Raw genomic sequence first — 19,396 nt, 5'->3', positions numbered from 1 at the left:
AGCTGGATGGAATTTGACGCAAAATACTCATGCACGTCAGGGCTAATTAATTACATATACCATTACTCTCCGGGAGTTCAAATCCCTGACATACTGTATAACGCATCCATAAAGCATTCATTTGGGAGTTGCACCATAACTACAACTTTGGAAGTGTGCCTTCTAGTTCCATCTTTTTGTTGTACATGAAACCCTGTTTCATGTACCACCAAGTAGCCCCTAATGGTTGTAGCTAGGGATGTGAATCTCGACCACTGAGGCGATACGATACGGACCTCGATACACTGCCAGCGATACGATATAATTGCGATACATTGAAATCCTGCCGATACGATACATTGCGATCCACCCCTGTTCCCGATACGATGCGATACGATTCACGATTCACCACGATTCAAGCCCAAATCCCAAAATGTACAAAACATAGCGACTAAAAATGTATGAAATTTAAATTCAAGGCAATTTATTGTTTCACTGTAGTACTAGGCTCTGTCTAACAACCCAACATAGGCCTGTAGTATTCTGGGAGAACACAAAGCTGCTGGCTATTGTAGAATTGTTTGATAACTAATCATATAGAAGGCCTATGTCATTATTAGTAGGCCTATATGTCTTCAACTGGGGGTCAGGGACCCCAATCCAGGGTTATTACAGGGGGCCTGCCAAATATTTGTGTGATACAGTAGGCTATAATGCCTAGCCTACAGCGAGGGTCCCTGCTTGATCTCTGTCTGAGCTAAGGGGTCCTTGACCTGAAAAACAATAAAGTCCCTCCCTGGTTTGTATTATTATATTATATTATATTATATTATATTATATTATATTATATTATATTATATTTAATCCAGGATTATGCAATTTTTATAGCCAAAATGTTTTAAAACAGACCTACAAGCTCACAGCGCGTCGCATCCACGACGCATTGTGAGCTTGTAGGTCTGCTATTTTAGGTGCGACACCCTTGTACTGCGATGTATAAATTAGGCTTCTTTCCCAGAGCAGAACCAACAGCAGAGAAAGTGAGAGAGTTGCTTGCATCAACAGGAAAGTTGTATAACAGTGACAAATACTTTGTTTTAAACGCAAGCAGTAGTCCTACAACACCCAGCAACATTGTTGTGTGTGTGCACTGTGCAGTTAATATAGCGCAGAAGATGATCTCAATCAATTGTCCGTCGGAGATTTGCTAAGAAACGGCTGTTGATTACATATCACTCGATCAGCCTGTGCTACTCTGTGACAACAATCAGCGCAGCTGACTTGGATGTTATAAAGCTAAGTACTGTACTACTAATCTTGCATCTTTTTAACCCGTGGGGCTGCTAGTTCGTCCGTGTTGATTCACTCGCATTTCGCTGCACTGTCTGTCTGTCTCCCTGGTTGCCTGCATGCAGAGTGCAGATGCTGTTCGTCTGTCCGAGTCGCAGCTCGCGTTAAAGACTGGCTTTTGGGGAGGGGGTTGAACGGCTGATGATGGTGCATTCATGGCGCCTCGGAAACACAGGATAGAATGAAATACTATATGGAAGAACCGATACAATCGCGGAATTTACCGATCCAGACACTCACGGTACGATCCATCACGATTTCGGCCGTCTATTGTACCGGTACACACTGAATGAACCGATTCAACCGTATCGCGGACGTTTGTATCGCGATTACGATCCGTACCGGTATATCTTCGCATCCCTAGTTGTAGCAGACTGCTTTCACTCTAATGAGATGTTATTCCATCTTTTAGGAACTTACAAGTGCTGTAAGTTTCTTAGTTCATTCAAAGGAGATGTTCTATTATTTTGGATTAAGCCATTCATAACGGGTACACATTATGGTGTATTATTATTTTATGCTTTAACTACTGAAAAATAGCAGATATACAAGCTCACAGCTGCTATTTTTTTTAAATCGTGAACATTAGAATTTTGACCTGATTCTATAAGTGTCTTTTGAATCCTTCTAAGGTTTTTTGTCAGCAATCTGTATAGCCATCATCAAAGAAAAGGTCCTTTTCACTTAAATGGAGCTCAGTTAGTCTGTTCTTGAGAGACCACTATGTCAGAGGTTCTCAAACCTTTTCATGTGAAGGACCCCCAAAATGATATGTATTTGGCCACGGACCCCCATCTCAAAATATCTAGTTCCAGGGACCACCCAGAAGCAAAATTTGAGTTACAAACGTTCGCTTTAAAAATACATATATTCAAAGATTTGCACACATTTTCACGACTTTTTCAAAAATAGCAGATCTACATATCTGCTATTTTTCACTGGTTAAAGCATTCAATAATTCTAGTCCTAAAAAGCAGCATTTCATATCTATTAAACTGAACTATAAAAGTTCACTATGATTACATCATACTGCACTCCCTCCTGTGGAAAGGTTGCTTTGTGCTTTGGGTAAATTCAGTGGTGCATCACATTAAGATAATTGGATCTCGTAGGGCATCCTGGTGGATGTTTATTTATATTTGTGTCCCATATGTGTCCTAAAAGCACCCGAAAGCTGATCAGTGTCCATTCATCGCCGGACGGGGTGTATTTATTTTCTACTGGGATTTTATTCGTCTTGCACTGCCCTGCTCTGAATGACTGTTTACATGGCTCTTGAGCCAGACACTTGCATTAAGCTGATTCATAGTCTTGTGCAGGCTGTATTTCTGCTGGCGAGCACTGGGCATGTACATGCCTTCATTATTATCTTTTGTCTGCTGTCGGAGAAGGGGAGGTAAAGGATGTGTGAGGATTCGGAAGCTATCATAGAAGGCCCTTTTTACGGAAAGCCTTTCATCAGCTACCAAAATCATGTCTTCCGAAAAACAAACATAGTCTGTGATGTATGTATCTGCTGGTTCTGTATGTGTGCATGCGTGTAAGTGTGCGTAGGGGAAAGGAAGGAAAAAAGCTATTTTTTTTTTGCCATTTCAAGTATCTCTCTGCTGTGCCAATAAGCTGTAAGCCTGAACAATAATGGAAAGGCAACATTCAAGTCAATACACGCTGTTCTTTATTGCCCAGGATGGCTCGGTGTGAGAGGAGGTCAAACAATCAAAACCAGCCTCGCAAACCCTACCGTGGTCTCATCCTCCGGCCAAGTCACCCCGTGAGTCCTCTCCCTCTCCAAGACAATTACCCTGATTATGACAGTAAATGTTTCCCCTGTGCTTGGTCTCAGCGGCCCCGCAAAACACAAAACAGACTCTGGTTGTGCATGCTCTCAGTGCTACTACTATTGCACCGCTATGCTCCTGTTCTCCAACAAAAATAAAACTCCATTAATATCATATCCCCACTAGACACAAAAACCATGCCCAGATCGAGACGGAAACATTGCATCTGGAACGTGAATGTGATGCTGATGGTTTGCAAATAATGATGGAAAAATATGATTACGTTTAGTGAAGAGTCTCTCAACTCGGGAGAAGAGGTATATTCTGTATGTGTACATAGATTAGGTTTATGCATATTGCAGAGGAAATGACGTCATAGAGGAAATTACAGTCTCCAGTAGGTCTTCTCTAGTTATGTTCAAATGGTATCTTATAAATATATAGCGATTTAACTTGATATGTAATCCTTACATATTAAGTTAAATCGTTATATATTTCTTAGATAATCTATGGTGATGTTGAACTGGTGGTATGTAATAGTGAGTTAACGTCACATGTAATATAGTGATGTTAATCTGGTATGTAAAATATAGTGATTTCCCTTGAGAGTGTATGTAATCTATGGCGATGTTATTCTGGTATGGAAACAGTGATATTAACCTGGTATGTAAATGATGGTGATATTTACCTGGTTGATTCATATATGGTGAAATTATCCTGGTATCTAATCATTAAACTGTTACATATTAATAGAATGAACCTAATCTCCATCCATGGTGTGACTGTATCACATACTATCCACACTGACTCCTTCCTCTAGTTGTGACCTGTCATTGCCAGCACCGGAGACCAAAATTCGGGTATCTTATTCTTCACTGTGTCCCTCAGCTCAAAACCGATCCTTTTTCATTATTTAATAAAGATTAGTGAAGATACCAGGCAATCTACAAGCTCACAACGTGTTGCATCACGGCGCATTGTGAGCTTGTAGATCGGCTATTTTCACTACTTTTGTGCGAAAGTCTTTTATGATGAAGTACAGTAGGTATAGGGCCTTAATTTACGAGAAAATGAAAATACAATGTAATAAATGTATGTATTCCCATTCCCATCATTAAAGGTCCATGCCAGTATGGCAGTGCCCAGCCTGTACAGTAGGTTAAACTGCGGTAGACCAGTGATACATAAGTGGGTTTTTGTATGTTTTTTAAGCTATTGGTCTGGGGTTTTACCAAGTCAAATCTGATTTAAGTTTTCTCCAGTGGCATCGTCAACATTGGCCTTCGGGCGGCTTTAGCTAGGAATGTTTTTCGACTAGCCCTGAATGTTTCTGACAGAATCTAATAAACACTTGAGACATTTATTCATTTCATTCTTGACCACCGACAACCCTTGCTGCTAGCTGTGTGTGGATGTAGTAGAGACTACGCGGGTGGGCATGACTGGGTAACATTTTCTTGTATCAGTCCATCTGCAGCTGTGCGTGCATGTTCATCATGTGCTCACTGACTGTACGCCATGTATGCAATGCTGCTTCTGCTTCATGCTGTTCTGTCAGCAGGCGAGCTCACACAGTAGAAACAAAACTACAAAAGGGTCAGGTATGAACAAAAAGTCCCACAAGCCACCGTGCTGCCCCTAGATTTGAGAACCACTTGTTTGTTGACTAATAGGCATACCCTCTACATATCTGTGATATATGCTATATAGCGAGAATGTGGTAGAAAGCTAATATTACTCGTACTGTAACTGTACATGTCATCGGGCTAATTAGATTAATCATGTAATTGTCAGGAAATGTCATGTTTTATTTTGTTGTACCTTTATTTTGTAGCTTTCACCTAGTGTTTCCTGTTTTTTGCCTGTTTATTGCGACCGTCAGGGAGCAGTTTACTATGAAAACCTCCACCGGCCGTCCGTCCGTCCGTCCGTCCGTCCGTCCGTCCGTCACACCTTTGTTTGTGTACGGTGTGATGTCATATATCTTCAGTATGACATCACACCACATGTGTACACAAACCTTTGTGTACGTTGCTGTGGCAACAGTCTGTTGTTGCTGGTCTGTTAGTGTACGTTAGCAACCACCTTAGCAACCATGGTTTTACCCTAGCAACCAACTGTTTACCCTAGCAACCAACTGTTTACCATAGCAACCATGTTTTTTTACCCTAGCAACCAACTGGGCATAAAAGGGATTCTGTTAGGGATCTCCATATATGGGCATAAAAGGGATTCTGTTAGGGATCTCCATATATGGGCATAAAAGGGATTCTGTTAGGGATCTCCATATATGGGCATAAAAGGGATTCTGTTAGGGATCTCCATATATGGGCATAAAAGGGATTCTGTTAGCTGTTAGTGATCTCCATATATGGGCATAAAAGGGATGCTGTTAGGGATCTCCATATATGGGCATAAAAGGGATTCTGTTAGGGATCTCCATATATGGGCATGAAAGGGATTATGTTAGGGATCTCCATATATGGGCATAAAAGAGATTGTGAGAGGTGGAGGTTGTGATATTTGTGCTCCCGATTAGGGAGTCTTACTGGTTATTTCCTGTCTTGTCTTACCTACTAGTGATTGTCAGTTATCTCCACCTGTGTCCTGTTAGTCTCCCTGCCAATCCCTGTCCCTGTGTTGATTTGTTTTTGAGTTCACCTGTGTCAGTTAGTCCAGAGTCTATTTAAATCCTGTGTTTGTGTTTGCTCCTTGCCAGATTATTAGTTATTGTCATGTGTGAGTATTGTCCTGATTGTTCCTGATTCTATTTTGTCATTAGTTTAGTTTTCCCAGTTTAGTTCAGTTTCCCAGTGTGCTCCTTTGTGTTCCATGTTTATTATTAAATATTCGTGAATTTAGACCGTTCTGCCTCTGTCTCATTCGTTTCTGCACTTGGGTCCTGTCTCCTGTCTCACATCCTGACAGTAATAGTCTGCATAAAATAGATTATGTAGTAGCCAAAGTCAAACAGTCAAATAAAAAAGTAAAAACAGAATTAAAAGGAAAGTAGAAATTAAACAATCAGCTGCCCTTTAGATGCCCATTTTCATTCAATATAATTTGAATGAATTTGCATAGATGCCCATTTTTGTCTATCAACATTCAATATCATTTGAATGAATTTGCAGTATAAAATTCAATTAATATTTCACACACACACACACACACACACACACACACACACACACACACACACACACACACACACACACACACACACACACACACACACACACACACACACACACGAATCCGTAGAGGGGTAGAACGTAATTTTCTGACCAGGATTTGGGGAGTAAAGCTGGCCGCACACTAGCCGATAATCGGGCTATTTAATTACCCCCCCGACAATCGGGCTGCCACCGACTGAAACGGGCCCGACAATCGGGCATGAACGTCGTCTAGCGTGAGGTCTCACAGATCCACTCGGAGCCCAGCCGAGTGGCTCGGAGGACGATCGGGGGTAGCCCGACTCTTTTCAAACATGTTTGATATTTTCCTGGATCAATACTGGTCTGGAAGACTGGAAGGGCAGCAGGGGACTGAGATATAATAGTTACAGCAGCCGCTGATAGACGCAAGTCTCTGAGCATACGTATGACTGAGTGACAGATCCATCTCTTTTTTTTTCTCTCCACCTCTCCCTCTGCCTCTCACTCACTCACACACACACACACACACACACACACACACACACACACACACACACACACACACACACGCGCCCGCACACAGACACACTTTTCATAGCGTCCGTCCGTCCATCAGGTTGTATCATGAATGATTGGGATTTAAATTAAAACTCAACGGCAGCGCATATCAAACAAACAGAATAAAGACCGCGACCAGCACACATCCCTTGCAAGTAGGAGGGGCGTTCGCGAACGAATCGAGTATTTTGAACGGCTCTATGAAAAGAACGATGGGATCCGGTTTGCAGTAGGGAGCCGTTCCTTTCTAATGAACAGTGGTGGGAAAATAGCCTACTGCAATCAATGTGGAAATACTCTGCCACAAGTAGAGGTTTTTGGAATGTTAATATACTTGAGTAAAAGTACAAACGTATTGGTATCATTCAACATTTAAGTAATGTAGCCTACAGAGTACCACCAATAGTAGAAAGTAGGCAGAATGTCCTGTTTCACAGATTTTCCAATGAATAAAATGTAGAAAAATCTTTTGAAAATAGCCGATCTACATGCTCACAATGCAACAAATGGCAGGTATGTAGGCCTACCTATATATGGCAGAAATAAATGTATAGGGTTGAAGTTATTTGTAATTATAATCAAAATCTACAAAGTAACTAATGAGCCAGTCTTTTGAACGGCTCTTTGAAAGGAACGGATCCCAGAGATCCGGTTCACTTCAAAGGACCATAAATCCCATCTCTAGGAGTCAAAGAAGTACACGCCCATCCTGATCTACAAGCTTACAACGTGGCACGGGACAGACACAGTTTGGTCTTGGAGATCTTGTTCTGGGTGCGCTACGACTAATCATAAATCAGGCACCATGAGAAGGACGGAGCTGCACTTTAGCGCAGGAGAGAGGGGATGTCAGAGCTGGATGTACATGAAACGTGTCAAAGTGAACTCATATCGTCAAAATAGGACACAACTTCCATATTGAAGCTTTTTTTTTTTTCGTTGCGTGAGGCGGTGTTGTGTGTTGAGTCAGTGGATAACGTCATGTGTTTGTATGTGCGTGTGCGTGGGTGTTACAAAGCACAGCTCTCAGAACAGCCCCCGTGGCATCGTGTATTCATTATATTATGTATTATTGCTGTGTGCGAGCCCGACTCAATCTGAATAGAATCCTGTAGCGTGCGGAGCGCCCGACTGTTCAAAACGGCTAGTCTGAGCCCGTTTAGATTATCTGGTAAAATAATCTGAAAAAATGATCCTGTAGTGTTTAATTCTACCCGATTCAGTCGGGCCCGATTATCTGTTAGTGTATGGCCAGCTTAAGAGGCAAGAATCCTTCACCATTGTAAACACTGTTGCTGAGGGAGGCCACTTCCTGAAGAGACGGCAAGACATGCTGTGATTGGCCGGTAGTGTATCATGTGTGTATGATCCGCGATGTGATTGGCCAACGTATACACAACGTATACAGATGATGCAGATGAAGTAATTTTGCCGCGAAATCCGGACCCCGGCCAGGATCATAGAAAACATATTTACAGAAGGCTTTAGGGGCTGAAATTAACGGAGTGGGTGTTCTAAAACTTTAGCGATTTAATAGTTAGGACAACTTTAAGATTTGTTTTATAAAAAAAGTTACATAGTATAACTTTAAGTCTCAAGTCTAATGGCTCTGCCTAAAAGTATCAGATGGGTATGATCTATGACAATAATGAATTTCATTTTTATTCAACGCCAGCGTCCTCACTTCCCACATTCACACACCAATGGTGGCAAGCTTTCACCAACCAACTCATTGGGGGCAATGTGGGGTTCAGTGTCTTGCCCAAGGACACTTTGACATGTTGACAGGAGGAGCCAGGATTTGAACCTCCAGCCCACGGATCATTGGCCAACCCGATGATATCACCCAGGTTGCTGGCATGCTTTATGAGTAATCTCTCTCGAACTGTGGATTATCATGAATTCCTCTGGTATCTTCTTACAGTCTCGAGTCCAGTCCCTGCTTTGACCTCCGCAGGTATTAAAATAATGGACCTCTTAAATGTGAAGGAGATTCCTCTCCATGTTTTTCAGCCCAGCTGATTGCCATGGAGAGCAATCCGTCTTGATTTGCGGTCACTGAGAAACATATGTTCCATGTTATCTTGTTAGCTACTGAAGATAACATACTTGGTGCCAGATGAGGCTAAGCTTTTATACGCTCTGCTGTACCCTATGGAAGAATGCGCACCTAGATGAGGATGATCCTAGCTCAACGGAAAATACACAAGTATTTCAATTCCTACCTGATTTGCCGACCCCCGCTCTGCCAAAAACAGCCAGCTTCACCTCTGCGCTCTTTGCCATGACAGCAGCGGAATCCACCGGTGCTCAGCGAGCCAGTCACAGTGTTGACAGGTCCTGGGGCTGTTCAGCGATCAACAGCCCATCCTCAGCCAGTCTGTCCAAAAAGGAGGAGACGTCGTCTGGGGACAAACACGCAAGAGACCATCAGGCAAAGAGCTGCTGCTGTGGGCACACAGTACAATCCTCAGGGTTTGGGTCCATTTGCATCCTCGCACAGTTCAATTAACGGGTGTTTGGTGTCTAGCAGTTTTGTGCATGTTGAAGCTTTAAAGGGCCAAGTGATATTGTTGTGATAAAAGAAGGCTAGAGACTGGAATACAACCACCCTAAGGACCACACCATTGATTGATGTCTACACCTACTGCACATACAGTATAAACAGAGCTGCTATTCCGTATTGAGAAAAAATACATGCTGCTATTTGTTCTAAAAGCTTTATACCCTGTATATATATATATATATATATATATCCCCTCCAACTGTATATATATATGTTCCCCATTTTCAACTGTTTCTATTATATTTTGACACTTGCTTTGGCAATGTATGTTTTCTCATGCCAATAAAGCTAATTTGTTTTTGTTTTTTGTTAAAAGGTTAAAGCCCTACATTCTGATAGTAATCAGAGTATCAGTAACAGGAGTCTCCCTGTCTCTCCAGCTAGTTAATAAACAGAAAATATTTTTAGGTGGGTTGCAAACTTTCAGTCAATCAGAACAGAGTGCCCATTTATCTTGTTCATTCTGTATCCTGTCTGAGTTCTCTACCCTGATTGGATACAATTGGTATCATAACCTGAACATGTATTTTCTTTTTACTAAAGAGCTGGAGAAAGATAGTCTCCTGTTACTGAACAAACACTCTATATAGCAATACTCATGTTGATCAGAATATAGAACTATTTAACACTTATTTTAACCAAAAAAATCACTTACCCAATTCATTAATATATACAGAAATGACAGTACTTTAAAGACGTAGCTGTATGACAAGCTACATGTTTAGGACTGAATTGGAACAGCATATCATTTTGTGTTTAATATCGGTCAAAAACAAAGCACTCTGTAACTTTGCTTTTTTCTAGCCTGAAATCATTATCATCTTGAGTGTGATAAGGTAGTGGGTGATAGACAATAACATCTCCACTGCTCTTCTATCTTTGAAGATAACAAGTGGTTTTGGAAGCTCATATTGGCTCAGATTCAAAGCTCTATGAACCTCTAATGAACTCTGCCTCTCTAAAGTAGTGAGAGGGAGAGAGAGGGATGGAGGAGGCTGAGGGAGAGAGGGATGGAGGAGAAAGGGAAGGAAGCTGAGGGAGAGTCCAGAATTCAAAATGTACTTGAGTAAAAGTACGAATCAAACTATACTCAAAGTACCAAAAGTAAAAGTACCAAATGTTTGAAAATAGCAGATCTTCAAGCTCACAATGCGTCACGATGCGACGTTTTGAGCTTGTAGATCGGCTATTTTCAAATAACCTAGGTATAAAATAGGGCTAAAGTAGATTCGTATATTTTTTATAATATAATCACTCATATCTGCAAAGTAACTAGTAACTAAAGTTTTCAAATACTTATAGTGGAGTAAAAGTACAATATTTGGATCTGAGATGTAGTGGAGTAGAAGTAAAAGTATTGGAAATTAATTTAATTGCTAATGCTCAAGTACATAAAAATTACAATACAGTACAATACTTAAGTAAATCTACTCATTTACTTTACATCACTGGAGGAGATGCTGGAAGGGGGAGAGGGGAGGAGGGGATAGAGGAAGGAGGAGGGCTGAGAGAGGAGATGGGCGAGCAAGAGAAAGAGACCGAGGCACTGAAGACCAAAAGAGAACGAGTGAGCTACACAGTAAAATCACACCCGTGTGAACTGAGCGGTGGTTCCCCCCCCCCCCCCCCCCCCCCTTCCCCCCTGTGTGTGTGTGTGTGTGCGTGTGTGTGTGTGTGTGTGTGTGTGTGTGTCTGGTCTGGCCTGAACAACAGCGCCCCTCCCTTAACATGTGTGGTCAAAAAAGGTACTGACAGGCTACAGACAGACAGACACGGAGACATACCCACACACACGGCCACGTATAGGAGCGTTGTGACCACCGCTCAAAAAGAGTGTTCGTTGCACACTGAAAGACAAATGAGAGGAGCAAGAGCGAGAGAGGGGGTGGTATTATTTTTGTCCACTATAATAAGTGCAAGTGGGGCTGGCTCACACCTACTAGAGTGACGGTAGTGGCCCGAGAATGTTGTTCGCGGTGTTACCGGGGGCAACCGCCAACCGCATCATTGCCGTGACTCACACTCCTTTGTTGCTTGCTGAGGCAGGCTTTTAGGACGCATTAGGATCCTATAGTGTTAGTGAGCGTGTGTGTGTGTGTGTGTGTGTGTGTGTGTGTGTGTGTGTGTGTGTGTATGCATGCATGCGCCTGTGGTAGACTGCAAAATAATGGAGCAGGGGAGGTGAGGTGACCCCCCAAAAAAAAAAACAATATATCAAGTAAATATAATTGTTTTTCTTGATTCACGGATCCATGGTTCCACAAAACTTACACGGCCAAGAACGTGTCAGAAACATGACCCAGACTTCATGTAAACCGGACTTCACGCTGGCTGCGTTATGAGGTGGCGAACATCCAAGCAGTCATCCTCATCCGTCCCTACATGCCAAACCGCTCCCTCACCATCTCAAATGCACACGCACACACACTGTTATTTCTCCCATCCTTTCTATTTTGCACCAACACACCATGCCATATATGGCATGGTCATACACGGCCCGCATGTGCCCCGTCCTAAACCTCCCCGCTGGGGCTCAAGTGTCAAACGAGTGCCTCAGTCAACATGGATGAGGTCATCTCTCTTTCTCTCTACCAAACCATCCACACTCTCTCTCCCCACCTCTCCATCCATGCTCTCTCTCTCTCTCTTTCTATCCATCTACACACTCTCTGCCTCTCTCCACGCTTTCTGTCTCAATTCAATTCAATTCAATTCGAAGGACTTTATTGGCATGACAAAACATACGTTTACATTGCCAAAGCAGAAGAGTACACAATACAATACGATCAATCAATACAATCAAAACATAATATGTCTGAAGGGAGTAAAACTGTTCATGTTCATGTATCGAGGTTACTATGCAGACAGCGCAGGGATATACACAATGATTAGTAGTCTAAGGTGGTTATGTTCCATTTGATATCCTTCTCCTAACATCTTGCAGTTAAGTTTTGAACATGACCTTCCAGTGACAGGATTTCCCCCAACCCCATGCCCAAACAAACAAACAAAAACATACTATCGCTTTTCTGTCTTTCACTCTATCAATTAGAATTCATCTCTTAGTCTCTCAGCAGGCTCTCTTGTCAAGGAAGCTGGCAGAAAAACGACTCTGTCTGGGTCAACTGCGCTAGAAAGAACTGAATACACGCACTCACACTCACACCCACTGACTACCGCATTGCTGCTTCACCGAAAATGGCACACCAATTCATCTCCTGCACAGAACCAGAGAGACATGGCAGGACAAAGTAAGAGGAATCTGTTTCCAACGGCACGGTACAGCAGTATTCTACTCCCATCATCCCTCTGGCCTTTTGCCATTTATGGACTTAATTCAAGTCTACCCCTCGTCTTCCGTCATCTAAGGAAGTCACCTGAAGGGGAGCTCAGATGAATGGCTTCCATGAGGCCTGAGATGGAGTGAGTTAAGTGGCTGTTAAGTGGTCAGGAGGAGAGATCAGTCAGAGCCTGCGTCCATCACGGCCACAAACTGAGCACATCTGGAGGCTTTTACACTATTATATTTACTATTATTGTTACTGTTACTACTTCTGTATTTCCCTGTGTGTGTGTGTGTGTGTGTGTGTGTGTGTGTGTGTGTGTGTGTGTGTGTGTGTGTGTGTGTGTGTGTGTGTGAGAGAGAGAGAGAGAGAGAGAGAGAGAGATCATGCGCATGCCCGTGTTCGTGCGTGCTTCCATATCAAACATCAGAGACTTCAGCCTGCATTTTAGGGCATCTGGAATGTGACATAATTTGAGAGGACTTGAGCCCTCCGGAGCGGAGAACTTCGTGAGCCCCATAAGGCCCAATGTGGTTCTGGTTCTTAGCCTAATACAGATCCAAAACTCCATAAAAGGCTTTCACAGGCATCTGTGTTTAGAACAAGTTGCCAATATGGAGTGCATGCCATGTATATACTGTACAGTATATGCTCACTGCCTCTGTTAAATTCATTTTATAGCGCTTACATCATGACATGCACAGCATAAACTATTGTACGCCTTCCTGGGGCAAACATCGGTCTTGTGATTAAATCTGTGCTCATGTGCTCAGGGCAATAAAAATAAATTACAGTTCAGCTGGAAAAACATAAAACCTGAGGCATTAAAAATGGACCTGTCCAGAGCCTGAAACAAAACACAAAGACCACGGACCCAGCTTGGTGTGTGTGGAGTCCTCTTGGTGTATCTGCAGAGCTGGTGTAACCAAATGCCTCTTCTACTGCTGTTCTACCTGGACAATGTCCAACAACACCCAGTCTGACAATAGTTTTTCTTTCCACACCAAACCAACGCTCTGTGCCCACTGCTTTTGTGTCATTTTCTTGAGTCAGCTGCTGCATGCAGGAAGAATATGGGTGGTGCTGTGGTTCGGGGACAGATTACAGAGCTACCAGTTCCAAACCCTGGGAGGACCCAGCTGTATGGTGGTGCACCACACCCTATAGAAAGACATTCACAGACCACAGGCTGCCTGTCATCTGGAAAAGGGGGACAACAGACAATAACCTAGTTCAATGGATTCTCTCAGATGTAATTTTTGTTTTTTCCGCTGAAAAAGGTGGCTCCAAATTAAATGTTACTTATTAAGAGTTTATAACAAAACAAACACAGTGCCCATCCATCATTAGCTACTGGACTTTTCAGAAAGTAGACCTAATCCCACTGCACTGAAACTGGACACAGAGTGGACAGACAAAATGCTCTCACATTCTCACGTCTCCTCACACCTCTGGCCAGGCTTGTCAACTCTCCTGGATTTCCCAGGAGTCTCCTGGATTTTGAACCCCTCTCCTGGGAGTCTCCTGGATTGGCAAATCTCCTGGATTTCTCCTGGATTTTGTATCAAACTCCCAAAATTCACCAGAACACAGGAAATGACATCTACTATGTTAAAATCTTTCTGGGGGAGGACCCCCAGACCCCCCGCATAGGGGTGGGGGCAATGCATGCAAGATCATATAGATATTCACTTAAGTAATGACTTACAGATGCGACGTCATTATTAAAGATGTCTTACTTTGCTTCTGTCATCAGATCTGTACACCTACATTTGGCATATTTGGCTGAAATTGTACACATGCTAGTAAAGTAAGCCTGATAAATGTATCAAACATGCACAAAATTCAACAGAACACACGAAAATATATCTATTAATACGTTTTGGGGAGAGGACCCCCCAGACCCCGGTTGGGGAGTTCCGCGCACCCCCCAAAAATAAATCTCCTGGATTCTGACAGTCCAATGTTGACAACCCTGCCTCTGGCAGAATGACCCCTGAGACAGTCTGCTGAGAGATTGCGAATATTACGCAACACCAGCACGCAAAAAGCAGCTCGATCGACGGCTTGAATGCCAAATGTAATGATCATTATAAAAAATAAATTGTAGGATATTGCAAAAAAGATGAAGAAAAAAAGGAAAGGAATAAAGAAACCACTATGCTAATAGGCATATCATGTCAACATCACGCAGCAGTAATGCAATGAAGTCAAATTGCATTGATTTGATTTCCATTTCATTTTCCAACAGGATAACATTAACAAATAAACGTAATATTTCGATCTTAAATAACTGTGAGCCTTTAAGGTAATGTGTAGGCTAATGGCAAAGATTAGCAGGTAGGAAACAATCTCGTGGAAGCTACGGTGTTGTCAACTTTGTAGTGATGTCTAAACACAGACCTGCAGCCTAAACATGCGTAGCCTACTCACCAGAAACGATCGAATGATACCGGTCGCAAAAGCAGGAATACAGAAGTTGACACCAGACGATGTGCTTCACCCTTCGTTGCAGACGCGCCAGATGCAGACAGAGACAGCTGATAGTCTACTCTGGACACCTCCTGACCACACGATCAAAGCAGACGGACGGACGGAACGGCTGCTGAACTGTCAATGATCATCAAGAACGGAGGATCGGTCCAAATATACGGGGGAGAGCGTTGAGCCAGTTCCACGCTGCACTCAGCTGTTAGAAGTGCTGCTGCATACCGTTGCAGTCCTCTTGGTGATACGGTGGCGTGCGAATGCTCCCTAGTGTTATAAAACGGTAGCACACACAGATGGACTGTCCCAAAACCTCCACAACAAGACGCCTCAGGGCGACTTGACTTATTGCGACCTCGGGCGAGAGAGGAGAGAAGCAGTCAGAGGAGTGAATGTCAGAACTTAACCGAAAAGTTAATTGATTAAAGATAACGAAAACCACCATAAAACAGTTTGATTGCAAACCTATAAAAAGAGTTAAACCACTTTTGAGAAAAAGTTTGGTCAAACCTGGGTGCAGCCCTTAACCCTCGTTTGTGTTTGTGAATGCACAGCCAAGTGTTTTGGTGAGTGAAAAACGGATCATTGCACTTTGTGTTTGCAATTAGTGGTCCTCAACATGTCTGTGGTACCACTGGTGGTCTGGTGGTACACAGAGGAGTCTCCCAAAAAAGAGACGTGGTCTCAATAGGCCTATGTCTCAGTGTCTGACAACTACAGAAGTTAAAGGGGTAGTTCACAAAAAAATTGCTTATTTCTATCGGTTACACACCCCATGAAGCTTTGAATTTATGGTGATGTTTTTGTTGCATTCCTGAGCCAATAATTTGATTATTATGGTGGTATACATACATGGAGAGACAGATATGCTATTTTCTGATGTGGTACTTGGCGTAAAAAGGATGAGGACCACTGATTTAAAGGGTACAAGTGTATTGTGAATGTTTTTGGTGAGAAATGTGAAGATTTATTCATGTAAAAAACGGATTTATGTAATCAAAGTTTAGTTAACTGAGCTGGGCAGCCAGCTGACAGCAATCAGCCACCAATTTGGGTCTAGTTGTCCACTGCAGCTAGTGTTAATTGGCCCACACCCACAGTCACACAGTAGGCTACCTGAAGCACTTTGATGTAGTTGCTTAATTATAGTGATTTTCTTTTCTTTATGGCCTGTTTTAGCCTACAGGCCAGGTTGATCCCTCTGCTGGGAAAACCCCTGTGATTTCCTGGAGATACAGGATGGCGAGCGAGGAGGCCTTATATGGATACCTACTAGAGAACTGATCTACAAGCAGTGCAAAGAGTCCACTTTGCACAAACAGCAGAGCAACTCACTGCCAGAGCGGTAGGAGTATCAGAGTATAATCTCGATTGGATTATTGTCTCCACAAGCCGAAAGGCATGGGGAGACCCATGGGGCCCCAGTGTCCTTCCGTCCGTGTATTCGTCCGTCTGTTACCAGCTAATCTCCGGTGCTGTTGGCCCGGTCACTGATGCTGTCTTGACTCTGATAGCATCAGTGAAAAAACGATGGTTTAATGATACAGTGATGAGTCATCACTTTTGATCACTTTTCACAGTTTTGTGGGTGTTTTCTGGGGGCCATTTGTTGCCCAAGGAATGTTTTTTGTGCAAAACAAATGCTTGCAATGGATTCAGCATCATGACAAAGCCCTATAGACCCCTCACATCCTACTTAAATACCCAGATTTCTTTTTCTGGGTATTTTCCTCCTGTATGAAAAGTCGATGGGAGTCAAACTTGATTTGGCCGCTGTGGCGACCCCGAAGGTCATTAGAGCATGCCCTGGGCCACATCTGTGCAAAATGTGTCGCTTTTAGACTGATTAGCACGAAAAATCCCTAAGGCCTCCAACTATGTTAGGCAGTGTAATTACAATTCTTGAATTTAGGGGTGTGTGTGTGTGTGAGTTTGTCTAGCTATACTTATGGGGACTAAACGCATGTTCACACAGTCACCTGCAGGGGACCTCTGACAGTGTGGGGACAAAATAGTAGGTTTAGGGATAGAGGTTAGGGTAAGGCCACAGGACTTGCATAAAAATGAATGGAAGTCTATGTAATGTCCCCACAAGTGATGTAAATATATATATATATAGTGTGTGTGTGTGTGTGTGTGTGTGTGTGTGTGTGTGTGTGTGTGTGTGTGTGTGTGTGTGTGTGTGTGTGTGTGTGTGTGATCCCAACTTCACAAAATTAGGATATATATAACCTAGGCCTACATCCTGTCTTTGTCTCTGACAATAAGCTTGCATATTAAATTGTGTTTTAGTAGCCTAACTGTTGGTCGTTCTGCTATTTGTTTACCATTTCAAGCTACACTAGACAAACAGAATGACCCCAAATGTACAGTAGGCTACCCTATTACAACAAGGGGAGCCAAAGCTATGTGCTAAAGCTTACAGCCCCCTCTAGTGTTGTTGCAAATATATTACATTTTATAGTACAGTAATTGAGATGAACAATACAAGCTTTCAATGGGGCTGCTCTCTGTATAGCAGTTTTCAACAAAATAATGTTTTTCCATGGTTGAACTTCAGTATGTTACAGTTAGATGACAGAAGGGCTCACAACTCACTTTTAATTAAATGCTCCAAACTTTTATTGTGCTCAAAAACAACAAATGACAATGTCACAGGAGGACAAGATATGGGAAAGACAAAAAAATGAACAAGTTAACTGGATATGTACCTATCATGGGCACTATTACCTGTTTGCAAACACAGAATGCACCGAAAACAATGATGTCCGAGTGCACAGTTTACAGTAGGGTTTGGAACAGTGCATAGAGGTGCAGTGCTTTGAACAGTGCATAGAGGTGCAGTGCAGTGCCATCTTTTTATGAAATTATACAGGACCAGAATAAAATATGAGAATTGGACCGCAAATATTATTCACAAACATTTCAGCTCCAGTTCTTTTTCCGTTCCAAAACCCAGCTTGGCTTGAAGCTATGTGTTGTAGTGATCTCTAAAAACAAAGATTCACAGGAGGCAGTGCACACGCCCCCTTCAGCAATCGGTCCCATCCACCCGTTTCACCAGCGCTTCTATTACAACCCATTCTCACCCCCTCTGCTTCACCCATCCGACGCGTTCCCAACTCGCTTTCTGCTTCACCCGTGCGACGCTTTGGGAGCACCTACTGCGTCTACGGTCAGACGCGAACAGACGCGAACGGAGATTTTTAGGACGAGAACGGAGAGTCTTAGTACGCATGCGCCGACATCCAACGGCCTGAATCTAGATATTCTTGGATGCTCTCGTGATGCACCCAACCCGCAAGCCCATAGACGGGTTTCTTGTTTACAAACATTGAGACTAAATGCACAGCTGACTGTATCATGTAATCAATTCCCACCAATCCCCAAACCTGTTGTTTTGGGGAGCGCTGGTTTCATTGGTTAATTTTGGTACCGACCCTGCGCACGCATCTAGTTCTTATCAGTGTAACGTGGATATGCTGAGACTATCCCTGCATAGAAGACGAGTGAGCCAGAATCTGTGGTGCTCACTATCAGTGCTCCTCCAACACGACCTGCAGCGAGGCTGGTCTCTAGGTGTAACTTGAGATTTTCCAAGTGTAGCCCCCACAGTTAGTACCAGCCATCAACCAGCGACAACAGCCCTGCTAATCGGGCTCAGCCCTATCAGCACGACTGGTTGTGTGTTGGACTGGCGAGTGGGAGTCCCGGGTTCAATCCCCGCTTCTGCGCTCCACTACAATCTGGCGTTGTCGGCAGGATGAGGAGCGTGATATCCTCACGTGAGGGACAGGTCCACGTTGTGTGTGGCGATCCGCAGCGTGAAGTGTGAAGCGCGAGGGTGCGCTCCAAAGATCAGGGGGGTGAATGTGGCCCCCACAGTTAGTACCAGCCATGAACCAGCGACAACAGCCCTGCTAATCGGGCTCAGCCCTATTAGCGCGACTGGTTGTGCGTTGGACTGGCGAGTGGGAGTCCCGGGTTCAATCCCCGCTTGTTGTTGTTGTTGTTGATGCCAGGCTGATTGTGCTTGTGTTGCACCGGGCGTTGTTGCTGAGGGCGCATGATGAATATTGAATCAAACCGCTTTCTGAATATTAAAGCCATGCAAATGATGTTATTTTTCTCATCACTTGAAAACAAAACAGTTATATTTAAAAGGTTGGTCGGTCTGAATGTCATGACTGCTGGTGCATCTGAGACAGACAGAAGGTGAGGGAGAGAGAGATGGGGAGA

The 19,396-nt window shown here is 43.3% G+C and overlaps 1 protein-coding gene across 2 annotated transcripts in view; it reads right to left on the bottom strand.

Moving 5' to 3' along the window:
* The window catches only part of rerg (RAS-like, estrogen-regulated, growth inhibitor), a gene marked incomplete at both ends in the record, with an annotated part of 41,366 nt that extends 32,260 nt beyond the window's left edge, over window positions 1–9,106 (bottom strand). For both annotated transcript variants that reach the window (XM_080754087.1, XM_080754088.1), the window contains one exon: window positions 9,046–9,106. In XM_080754087.1, the coding sequence (XP_080610213.1) occupies window positions 9,046–9,106 (61 nt within the window). The remainder of the gene's footprint in view (window positions 1–9,045) is intronic.
* Between the last annotated feature and the right edge of the window lie 10,290 nt (window positions 9,107–19,396).

Source organism: Nannobrachium achirus, assembly GCF_963921795.1.
Source record: "Nannobrachium achirus genome assembly, chromosome: 23".
Classification (NCBI taxonomy): Eukaryota; Metazoa; Chordata; class Actinopteri; order Myctophiformes; family Myctophidae; genus Nannobrachium; species Nannobrachium achirus.
This window is presented reverse-complemented; position numbering and strand designations above follow the sequence as displayed.